At 34.7% G+C, this 13,170-nt stretch overlaps 1 protein-coding gene across 7 annotated transcripts in view; it reads right to left on the bottom strand.

Moving 5' to 3' along the window:
- Positions 1-13,170, bottom strand: part of CCDC91 (coiled-coil domain containing 91) — a 182,910-nt gene that overhangs the window by 106,516 nt on the left and 63,224 nt on the right. For all 7 annotated transcript variants that reach the window (XM_085233717.1, XM_085233727.1, XM_085233762.1 and 4 more), the window contains 2 exons: positions 11,849-11,926; positions 8,436-8,543 (listed from right to left, as the gene is read on the bottom strand). In XM_085233717.1, coding sequence (XP_085089843.1) covers positions 8,436-8,543; positions 11,849-11,926 — 186 coding nt within the window. The remainder of the gene's footprint in view (positions 1-8,435; positions 8,544-11,848; positions 11,927-13,170) is intronic.

Below are 13,170 nucleotides of genomic sequence, written 5' to 3'. Positions count from 1 at the left end.
GGGGATACAGACAACAGTATAATATAAATCATCTGCTTCTGGAAGCAGAAAGGGAAATACAAAATACTGCTTTTGCTCACCAATAAGCACAAAACAAGTCTATTGAGTAAGGTTACAAAAAAACATGAAGGCTGCTGTAACTGTCATTTCAAGTGTGATCACTTTAATTTAGTTTAGGTTCTCGTATTTCCAAGGTACATTAGAAAATCTACATATATAGCATTTTGTATTTTATGGAATCCACATAAATTTTTTAAGAACTGTAGCTGTGTATAGATACACACTCATGATTTTTCAAGATGTTAAAATTAACTATTTCTAAGTACATTTAGAATGCTATAAGCTAATGATTTCTGGCATATTTCGTTACAACTTCTTTTCATTACAAAGCTTCCCTGTATCTCGAGGGAGTACAAGATTATAATTTGATTGAGATTATAAACTTTTTGTGAATAGTTTGGCAGTCCTTTCCTATTACAATATACATTTTTATTCATGTGGATTAACCCTTCCATAAGCAGTTACCCTCACATCTCAATTTCCAGCAGTATACTATCACAGATGTTGCAACAGCTATCCATGCAACCCAGAAAAGCAAATTCTCTTGTACTAGACCTGCGAAACATTTTGAATAATTCCTTACTTGGCCTCAAAATTTTTATTTGGACAACTAGATTTATTTATTTTTTAACTGAAATGTATCTTCATCCACAACCTCCCAGGGCAGCCTGTTCCAGCACCTCACCACTGTCTTGATAAAGAACTTCCCCTGATATCCAACCTAAATCTTCTTCTGTTGAGAGCCTTTACACACACTTGTATTTTTTGGCTAACTATAAGTAATGGAATGTTTTGCATTTGTTTATTTGGCTTGTAGTTTTGTTCAAATACAGCAAAGGCTTGTTATCTATAAAGATCACCAGTGCTTAAAAGATCACAGACATAAATGCCTATAGGTAAGCAAACCTGTCTCATAACCCACTTCTCTCATTCAACATTTCCTTTTTTCCACTGATATGAACTATCTATACAATCATTGGATTTCCAGGCATTGAAAAGGTCACTTTAAGTCTTATCTGCATGTCCAGTTTGAGACCTCCTGGTAATTGTACTTGTTAACTGTCCATTCTCCAACAAAAAAAAACTAATAAAACTGTTTAAGTAACAGTGATCAGTCTCCTGTCAGTGGGCTAATGAGTTCATTGGAAATAGTGTCCATACAAAAGCAACCATTTCTATTCCAATTTTTCTAAGAAAATTATGATGGATACCTATTTATGGAGTCTTATGTTTGGAAAAAGTACCTAACCTGTCTAGACTGTAAGACTGCCTATAAAGCTTTTAAATGGAACCTGAGGTAAGGTTTTTCTTTATCAACAATTCAAGGATCAGAAAATAGGAAAAAAGAAGTCTAAATATGCCTGAATTTTCAATCTAATTATCCATTATTCAAGAAAAATACCATATTAATTCTCTGACTAAACTGCAGAAATAGAAATTGATGAAGATATAGCTACATATTATCTGAAGGTAGGAAAAAAAAACTGGGAATGTAGTGGGTGAATTAGTCCCTATTAGTAGAATATACAAGATTGTTGTATATTGAAACATGCTATTTCTAACAGTCTAAGTTTGGTAGGCTACACATACATATAATGCATGTAAGCTATTTGGCATATTATGGAGAGATACTGAGCCAGCTCTAAAATCTTTAAATTCACATACCGCTTAGTCACCTATCTGTCCTACTTTCTTACAAAGCTATTGTTTGCACCTTCTTATTCCTTGGTTGGAGAGTTACTGAATGCAGAGTGCAAAATACTGATGTGTGAAAATTCTGAAGAGTAAAACTGTAGTGGGACAAGAAGGCCCATAAAACATATAACAGTGTTTTCCAACAAAAGAAAAGACATATCTTTCTGAAAAGTGATATTCCAAACTGGAGAGATACATGTACTATCACTTCTACCCCATTCTCCAGAAAGCAGTAAGGACAGCAACTTAAAGCAAAGTAGCAACTTAAAACAAAAGGCATTCAAAAATAGGTTACATTTTCCGCCCTGAAAGAAGTTTTCTAGGCAATGGTTCCAAATGAAAATTGTTTGATGTAGATTCAAATATAAATACAGAGGTCCTGTGGTTTTTCTTGATTCCTGTAAAAAAGAAATTTAAAAAAATCTTTTTTTTTTTCTGAAATGTGAGTCACAGAACACATTGTAAACAGATTTAATCATGGCAGCAAGAGTCAAGGATTTTTGTTATTTTTATATGTTAAATTAATTTCTGAAGAGTCATGACATGTATCTTTAATATATATCTATTGAAGGGTGATACAGTATATAGTATGATAAATATGTGGTATGAATGAAATCATAGAATCACAGAATTGTAGGGGTTGGAAGGGACCTCTAGAGATCATTGAGTCCAACTCCCCTGCCGAAGTAGGCATGACTTCTTTTACTATTAAAATAATTAATAACTAAATCCAATTTAGTACAGCTATAACCATTACATAGTCCCATTAATCCTAAATTGCAACTTTAAAGAAAAATGGAAAATAGGGTGTCTCGCTTTTACTGGAATGCTTTTTAAAAATGTCAAAAGTTCCTTTCTTAGTCCTGTACAGTTTCGTGGAAAAAGATGTGAGAAAAGGATTTTATCCAACAATGTTATAATTATTTTACTATAACTGGTAGGTATCCAATTTATGTTTCCGCAGATCTGTTATTTTACTGACTACTATTACATAAACTATGAATAGCAGCTAACAAATTTATCTACACTGAACTTGGTGATCTGTGCATCATGATTTGCACAAATAGAATCACAGAATCACTAAGGTTGGAAAAGACTTCTGAGATCATCTAGTCCAACAGCTGACCACCATGCTCACTAAACCTAAGTGCCAGGTTTACTTCTTTTGAAAACCGCCAGGGATGGCATCCCCAACACTTTCCTGGGCAGCCTGTTCTAACACCTTAACACTCTTCCTGAGTATCCAACCTGACATATTCAATTATGGAAAGTAGCCACTGAAAAAACAACATCACAGCACAAACAAAGTTAATGTGACTATCCAAACACTCTGAGAAAAAAAAGGTTGTGCTATTTGCAGTACCCTGCAGAATATAATTATATTCATAGAATCATAGAATGGCTTGGATTGGAAGGAATCCCAAGGATCATCAAGTTCCAACTCCCCTGCCACAGGCAGAGCCACCAACCTCCAGATCTGGTAAAAGAACAAGTTGCCCAGGGCTTCATCCAACGTAGTCTTGAGCACCTACAGGGATGGGGCATTCATAGCCTCTCTGGCCAGCCTGTTCCAGCACCTCACTACTCTCTCAGGGAAGAACTTCCCCCTGACACCCAATCTGAACCTTCCCTCCTTGAGCTTAAAACCATTCCCCCCTGTCCTATCACTATCTATGTGAGTAAAAAGTTGATACCTCTCCTTTTTATAATCCCCTTTTCAATATTGGAAGGCTGCGGTGAGTAGTCCTCACAGCTTTCTCTTCTCCAGTCTGAACAAGCCCAGCTCTTTTCAGCCTGTCTTCGTAGGGAAGGTTCTCCACCCTCTGATCATCTTTGTGGCCCTCCTCTGGACTCTCTCCAACAGCTCCACATCCTTCCTGTGTTGGGGGCCCAAAACCTGGATGCAGTACTCCAGATGGGGCCTCCTGAAGACAGAGAATAGAGAGGTACAATCCCCTCCCTGCCCCTATTGGCCACCCCTCTTCTGATGGAGCCCAGGATACCATTGGCCTTCTGAGCTGCAAGCACACAGTGCTGGCTCATGTTTAGTTTTTTTCATCCCCCAAGACTCCCAAGTCCTTCTCTGCAGAGCTACTCTCAAGGATTTCTTCTCCCAGTCTGTACGTATTTGGATTACTCTGACCCAAGTGCAACATCTTGCACTTTGCTATGCTGAACCTCATTAGGTTCATACAGGCCCACCTTTTGAGTTCATTGTGGTCTCTCTCAGGATGGTGTCCCTTCCTTCTAATGTGTCATCAAAACCTGCACCTTTACATATTTTCTAATTTCAGGAAAATAAATTCACACAGTAATGAAATGATGCTTGGAATCTTCCTTTCATAACATAATTCTGAGAAATATATTAAGTATATTAAGGCATAATCTTCTGTATTTCTAAGCTATGCCACAGGTGAATGACCAGTTTTTCTCATAAAAAAATTCTAACAGAATTTTTCATCTCATGAAACTGCATTCTAGTGAGTAGTTTATAAAAAAAAACCCACAGTGATAATAAGACTTAATCTCTCATCTCCAATGTAACAAAAACTTTTTTGTCTGCATTACGTAGGACAACCACTGGTTCTCAAAACCTGAGAAAAATCATCTACAGAAACAGTTAGCAAGCACTGAAGAAACCATAACCTAATGAACTGGGCTTTTTAAGAATTCAGTGACTCAAATTTGTTCATCTATTTTAACAAGAAACCTTAGCCCACTAAATTCTACTTTTATTTCAATCTCATGAAGGAATCTATCAGTAAGAAGAAATAACTCATGCTGTGGGAAAAATCCCTTTATCTCCATTTAAGAGAGAGATGAGCAAAATACAGAGCTATAACAGAAGGACTTTGTAAAGTTAGCAAAACATGTCTATTGCTACCAATTCAAAACATTATCCTGAGGAAAAAGGCAGTCATAAAAAAATAATAGTTTCCTGATTCTGTAAAAAGGCTAGCTACATTTACCTGCATATTCTTTTATACTTCACTTCTGCTAAACTAAGTGCAAATTAAGCGTCAAGATCTGGTAATCATAACTAGCTTCTTACATTGTCCTTACTATCAGTGGCATCTGAGCGTTTGGCAGTGCAAGGTGGAAAATCTGTCTAAAAATTCCAACATCTGTTACATATTCCCACTTCCTCAAATTATAACCTATTATTGTATGGTTGAACTGTATCTTTTTTGCCAGTATGTGGGCCAAGTGGCTAACAAAGCAGCAAAATGTTTCTAAGAGGAAGCTCAGAAACCAGCAAAACATTACTAAAAAGAGAAGTTAATACAATACAAAGGAAAATTACAACAGTGGTAATAAAACAACTAAGCTTAATACTCAATTCAGCAGCATGCAGAATAATCTGAATAACTTGATGCACATTGGAGGCTGATATTAATGCAAGACAACAGTATCAAGCTTCAAATCTTTTGCTGTAACTGTGTGTTACTGTTTATAAATAGAATAAGAAGCTATTCAGTTGTCTTACACTAAAAACAGTTTTCTCATAAAGAGTGCATAGTAATAAAGACTATTAAAATGGTCCCCAAACTGCCCTAAAAATACAGAGATAAGAGATGGTAGTGAAAACATGAATGAGAAGTGTTCACTAGCTCTTCTGATTTTGTGATTCAATTCATTTTGCAGACTGTATGAGTTATTCACAATTGCTCCACTGCACCAGATAAAATAAGACAAAATGGATTCCTAAAATATAGGCTTTATAAACAGCAAAATGTTAACTAATGAAGGATAGCAAAAATGTGGAAAATATTTTTTTTAAACAATAGCTGACAGAAAAATAATAAAGAAGAAAAATCATACAACATTACTTATTTTTTCAGTATTGGCAAGAATAGATGACTATTTCATAATAAGAAGTGGAAATTCTGTTACATAAGCAAAAGTCAGAGAGTAAAAATCACACTAAAGAGCTGCTTTCATCTCAAACTTCATGAATCCAAGGAAGATCTGAAAACTTGGATTAGCAAATGCAATATCCAAATAAGATTTTTTTGTTGAGACTGACAGTATCTCGGCTAAATTAAAAGCGCAAAGGGACTGAAAAAATCACCTTTTAACTAGCTTGAGATAGTGGGCAGATTCAAACAAAGTTGAAAGACTAATAAAGATTTTCATTTTTGTAAAACACACAAGTGCAAACAAAAGATTAAAGCTGGCGTTCATTTTCAGGAGGCAACATCAAATGCGTGCCTCAGAAAAACATGAAATTTGTGATTTTCCCACTTGAGTTGACACTTGCTTGCCAGTGATATTTCCTCTGTAATCTTCAAACACTATATGTATACAACTGACATGCACTGCTTTCCTAAATATTTATTATCTAACCAGACTGCTTTCTGGCAAAAAGAAGTTCTTATTGCCCTGTTTGCTGACCAGCACCATCACGAATCTTAAAATGCCATGGAAACACTTGCTTTGCTGCTTGATATGTAGATCTGAGAGCACATTCCCTTGGAAAATAAACAGCAACACTAGAGACTGTGCCTCAGGAAGCACCCATCACAGTGGCCATCAGTGAATTTGAGGGAACTGATTCTTTCAGCACATTCCGGCATGGGATTTAAAGTGAGGACCCATAAGCTCCACACCTAAGGAACACGTGATAAAGGATATTATAGACAAGTGACTGACATTAATGAACTAAGAAAAAGGGTAGATGCATAACTACCCAGCATCTGTTAACAGTAACTGGATAATAAGTGATGCTGACAACTCATATCTCAAGTAGTTGTTTCAAGAGCAATGGGTAGTCATAACATCTATATAAACGGACTCTTCAGTGAAAGACAGTTTAGTATAGTCAGGGAATGCACTGATCAAATTAACTTGAGCAGATTTTTTTTTAACAACAGTGCAAACTATCCCAGGAGGTTTTGAAAACGTTAACATCCAAAATCTGAGGCTTTTCCGGACTGAGAGAAGAAAGAATACTATATAACACACACGTAGGAACTTCAAGCAAATGAAACTAAACTAGAAAACAGACCAGAACTTTCTGACTTTAGAACCTGTGGAGAAGGCACCTGTAAGAAGGACCACAACAGAAAATAGCTAGAATATTTTACCCTGAAGAATTTCTTGCAATTTTAGCAAGGTCTTAAATAGAGGTCCTATGAAAACAGAACCAAAAGAGGAGTGCAGTGAAAAAGACTTCTTCTGAAAGAAGATTCAGAACCAAGGATATTTTTTGTTGAGGAGCTGATGGCTCCCTCCTGGAGAAGGTTATAACAGTAGCTCTAGCTAGTCAGTATGCTGAAAAATCTTGCATGTCAAAATCAAAGATGAATTTGTCTAGGAGGAAACTGAGATATAACTAGACCTTTCATATCTTCCTCTAGCCTGAAACATACAATACTATACAAGTATCAGCAGCAGTTATCAGTACTTCTCCAGACAAACAACACACATCTCCATTACAGGCATTCTGATAAAAGACAGCTTTAAAATCTGAAACTGAAATAAACTGAAATAATGACAGGTTTAAAACAAGCTAGAGTCATTCCTCCTTACCAAAGGAGGAGAGGTTGGAATATTAAGGCAAAGAATTAGGAGGAAATATAGGAATCAATACATTAAGTGAGACAATCTTGATTTTATGGAAATGGAAATAAAACAGCAGAAAATTTAAGAGGGAATTAAGAGTGCTTAAAATTTGAAAGCCAAATATTGCTTTCAAGACAAGAATATTAAAAGAAGCTAGAAAAAGAAGTTGAGTTTGTGTACAGAACATACTTGAACCTTGTGATTATTGCTACAGCAAAGAAATTCTTTGAAGTGGTATGGATATAAATACTCATTATTTTACATATACATATGTATATGTATGCACAATGCCATAACATAGAATGGTAAACAACTTGGCGTATAATCATAAGTAATCATTTCAGTAATCTTCAGTAAGTGTTAGAACAAAATCATTTGAACAGAAGGAAATAGTAAAACAGAGAAATATACATTTAAGAACTGATCTATTAACAAATAAAAATATAGTAAACATTTTTCAGAACTCTTTCAAAAAATGTATAGTCAGAATAAATTCTAGTTTATAAAGTCTGGTAGTTCTACCAGAGAGCTCTCTCTGCCCTTTTGTCTGCTTGATTAGGCTTCAAAATTCCAGTCACATATAACAAATAAAGATGGCAAACTTCGACTCTGGTGAATGAAGTTTCTTTTAAGTTTGTAAACAAAACCTCTTCAGAGATCCAAGAGTAAGCTGCATTAAATGCAGACATTATTTGAACTGTGAACATGGCATTATGTCTTATGTACACTGTAACTCTTATGTTGTTGGTTTCTACTGAAAACAAACAAAAAAACGCAACACCAATTAACACCTATCTCACGTAGATACCCAGATAAATTTGAACTTCTTGAACACTGGTTTGAGATGCAAATGTAACAGATTATAGGAACAATACTTTTGCTATTCTTGAATCTGTTGTAAGGAGGTTAAAATGCTATAAAATACTTTCAAATCCAACAGATGCAGAGTTATCATGCACTTAGCATTTTTAAGCAACTGTGTTTACTCTTACATTGAGGATACAAAATGAAAGACTGGTCATCCTCTTTGCTCCAAAAGGCACACTTTTTTTCAAACAAAAAAGAGCTGAAACTAAAAGACAATCATAAAAGTTTCTGTAAATGCACATACATACCTGAGCATTAAGAAGCTCTTGACATTTGTAAGAATGTTTTTCAATTGCTAGTATATACTGTTTTTCAGTAGCTGCTTCTTGCTGTTGAACTGTACACTGTAGCAATGACTGCAAAAAAGAAATAAACAAAAAATTTTATATATATATATACATTGCATATGTATATATATACACATACATATATATGAACAGGGATGTATATTATTAACTGCACATCAACTAGTACTTCTGTATAACCAGAACGCAGAGTGCTGTTATGAATTTTGGAATGTGCAACTATTAAAGTACCTTTCTATGTAACGCTACCTTGTTTTCAGTCAGGACTGACATTTTTTTGGATCTCAGATTTCTTATACATAGGCTGCTTAAAAGCAAGCAGCACACAGAAGATAGAGAGGGCAAGTATTTCTGTTAAATATATTCAGAATAGTGAGGCCACACAAGAAGAGAAGCACATGAAACCTGTTGAAGAAAAAAAAAAAAAAAGCCAGACATATTTCACTGGCTGACAGAACTCCACATCCTCTCGGCACAGTGTAAGATTCCATGGGCCAAGCATGATCTTTGCAACCACAAATCAAATAAAAGCAGATGGAAATTTTGTGTAATTTTAAACATAAAATTACACCTCCCAGGAAACACACACTCAAATGTGTATCAGTGGAAGTCAGTCAAAGTACAAGGACATTAACAAAAAACATCAGGAAATCTGTGTGTGCACCTGTGTGCATGTGCATTCACGTGCACTTTACTGAACTGTACAGAATATCCAGCAACAGAATGCAAAATTAAAAACATTTCGCATATATGGAAAAATAAATCATCATTTGAAAGAACCACACTCTAACTTCCTTATTTTTACTCAGGATATACTCATATGCTACCCAAGCTTTTTTTCCCTAATATTATAAAATATTAGTATCACTTTTTGAATATTCATTGGGGTACTTATACACACTAAAGGAAGCTATTTCTAACTGATAATCAATATAGAGACTTATAGCTGAAATTATTGCATAAGTTAAAGAAAACATAGGTGCTACAGAAAACAGATCTTTGGCCCAAGTGCAGACAAACAAAAAGGAAAAAAATGTATATCTTTCAAACGATTTTTACTTTAGAGACATATTTACCTCATGGAATACAAAACACACTTCAAAGATATTTTGGAAAGTTTTTGCAAGAAACTCCAAGCCAATAAAAACATGTTATCCTCAAAAACCCTGACAATTTTTTTAATCTATATTTCTACTGATTCACCTCTGATGCCAAAATCATGTTCTTCAGGATATCAGTAATAACATAGTACCTTTCATTAAAAGTTCAAAAAGATCTAAAAGGCAACAAATGGTTGATTATGCTTGACACACATTTTGATTAAAGTGTAAAGCAACATTAGTGGATATTTGCAGAGGACTTAGTTAGTCGTAAGTTTACTTTCATGAAAGCAAATTTCTTTCCAACTACATTCAGTTCTTGTATTGGTATAAATTCAGGCATCACAAAAACATAGCTCAGTATAGGAAATTTTATATGCTAAATCCTACTGTGTATAAACTGGAATTGTCACATATCAGTGGGAAAACGAAGTTTGCACTTTGCTTGTAGATTTTTGAGTGTTTTTTTTCCCCTAAACTGCTGTGATGATAATTGTTTTATATAAATGACTTGACAGAAGAAAAAGGAATAAAATTCTGATGACATGGAAAACAGTAACAGAATGGCCATTAAGATGCAATGCCATTTATCAGTTTTTTCTTATTCATTCTAAGGGTTGAGTCACTTTATGGACTTTACTGTGCAAACTTGACTGATAATAATTAAGCCATACCCAGAATGTACAGTTTTTGCAGAGGAAAATAGTTATCCCTTAAATGGCATAAAGAGATCATTAAGATCTTCTAAATTTTTTTACTATTATTTTCTGTATATAAAATTTCACATTTAGGAATTAAAGCTTCCCTTTTCTCTCATCTACATTACTAATAGAGTTTAAAGAGCAACTAAAAATTGCATGTCTTTGACGAGTTGGCCGAGTGAGAAAGCACAGACTGAAATGCCGTGATACTGCATGACATGGCATTTCAGAGATAGCTTTCATGTTGTACCATAATAACTGTTCAGAGAAAATCTTTTTTCTATGGAGAGATAGAGCACTCCAGCCAAATAGGTCTTTAAAATACAGAATAAAATTTTCATTTAGCCCCAAATCTTTTGAAGTCATTTAAAAAGAAAAATGAGGCAAGTCACATAAAATGCATGTTCTGTATTTAATAAATTATCAAAAAGAAGTCAATTTTAAAAACAAAATAGAAGACAAATTTAACATAATTTCCTTTATTTGAAATTTAACAGGCACGCATTGTCTAGAAAAGTACTATATTCTTTGCTGACACCCTACATTTGCCTGGCACCCTCTGACCATAAAACATAGAGAAGAGCATAAAGATGTCAAGACCCAATGCTAAAAAAACAACCATATAAACAAACAAACAAACAAACCAGCAGTTAAAACAAAACAAAACAAAAAAACATTTAGTGTGTGTCTCGATGGGGGTAAATATAGCTGAGATTATTTACATCTAAATATATTATATGCAACTTTTCTGATAATCAAATATTTAATTCACTAATGAATAAAACTAATTAATTGATTAGTTTATGTTAAATAATGCACTTGGCTATCAGACGATGATAGGTGTCTAACTCTACTAGCTACACACTACTGTCAGTACAATACCACTAAACACTTGAACAACTGCTTACTGCTAACAACTGGGCAACTCTTTATTACTGCTGAAACACTACTTTCTTCCTGAATTAATTACATAGTTATTCTGGAGGGCTGATGTTCCATAAATCTGCAGCCCCTGACCTAGCATCAAGCTGGTATTCTTGAAGTAGTCTTTCAATAGCTCATGGAATGATCACAGCAGAATGTAGCCTATTATATCTGTAGCATGAAGTCAAAGGGTAGGCTTTCAATGTGGATGCTCTTGGTGATTCATTTCTACTTCTACATACTTAAAAAACTTGCTCAATTGCTCTGTGAGGTTACAGTTTGAAGTTTGTCGAAGCCAAGGAGGTCCAAAATGTAGACGCACACTAAATAATCAAAATCAAAGTTTAACACAATTGACTAAGCATTTTTCTTTCATTCCAGATTTATTTTTCATTAATGAAAATGGCTAACATATTTTATCTGAAGTTTCCCCTTTAAGAGAAGTGCAGAGAGAGAAAACATGCTATGTAAAATTTAAGGTCAAGCAGTCTAAATTGGAAGCAACCAACAAAATGGTTTTATAATGAAAGAGGCTGAGCAACCAAAACCAAAAGTATTAAAGAAGACCATCTGTAGTGCACATTCATTATATAATATGACACTGGAAAATGTGCCATCTTAACTCACTTACCTTGAACTCTTCAACAATAATACTCAAGGCTTCATGTCCAGCTTTTCTCATTTCTTCTAACTCCTGCTTATGCTTTTCCTATACAAAAACATGGAAAGATTATATACAGTATAAGTACATAGTATTAATTAAGAGAGTAAATGACAACTATTTTCCTCATTTTTGCTATCTTTCATGAAAAAGCATATACCTCTTGGATTTTTTATTATTATATATGTACTCAAAATGCAAGCTTTTCCAAAAGTTAAACTTAGTTTATTTATTAATGTTATTCTAGTATCCTCCAGATCATTCTGAATAGTTCTGTGTGGGTTTTTGTTGTTGTTGTTGTTGTTTTGTTTCTCTGATTTTTCTGGTTTCTTGATGCACTTGTGGATGGCTAGACTTCTGAAGGACTGTTAGTGAATAAAAACACAACTATAACTTTAAAACGTTGTGGAAATTTTATTTACTGACTATATTAATAACCCATTTTAACTCTTTTATTATTAGATCTAGTTTTCTCAGAACAGCAATACCTTTTCCTGATATCATTCTTTTTCTAATGTAAAGAAACATTGATTTTTCTTTTGCCTTCACACAAAAACGCTTGCATGTGGTTTACAATGTGTCTGCAATGTGAATACCTCATTAGACTCTTATCAGCATTTCACACTTACCAATGAGCAGCATCATCCTTTCAAATAATAAGTTGGTAAAAAATATGAAAAACTTTCCCCTCCTCCCTCATTATCAGTTTCAGTGATCTGTTTTTAAATCAGCCAGTACAGCAAATCACAAATGTATTAAGTCAGCTTGGAAAATTGGTGCAGAAAGCAGAAGGATCTCACAAATCTTATCTTGCAACAATTACAGGTCAAGCCCATACAGAACTTGCACCGAATGTCCAATTCTGTTGTGATTTAACCTGACAGGCAACTAAACACCACACAACCATTTGTTCACTCTTCCCCAGGTGAGACGGAGAAGAAAACTGAAAACAAAATAGAAATCATGAGTTGAAATAAAAACTAAGACAGAAAATAAAAATAAAAACCACAGTTATATACAGACACATATCCACAATGTAATTACTCACCTGCCAACTGATGCCCAGCTAACAAAACAAATGCCTGCCACCCAACAACCCACTTGTAAAGCAATGTCTCACCACCCAAGTGGTGGATTCACCAAGTGAATCCAAGATCATGTATAGGCTTGCCTTTGCCCAGACACGTCCAAGACACTCCTAACCTATGGGCCACATGTGGTTTGGCCCTGCTCATACTGAGGCCCAGCCCCTAATCCATGCCTTGTGGCAGCAGCTCTTCCCTGCCAAGCAT

Source organism: Meleagris gallopavo, chromosome 1, assembly GCF_905368555.1.
Source record: "Meleagris gallopavo chromosome 1, MGAL_WU_HG_1.1, whole genome shotgun sequence".
NCBI lineage: Eukaryota > Metazoa > Chordata > Aves > Galliformes > Phasianidae > Meleagris > Meleagris gallopavo.
This window is presented reverse-complemented; position numbering and strand designations above follow the sequence as displayed.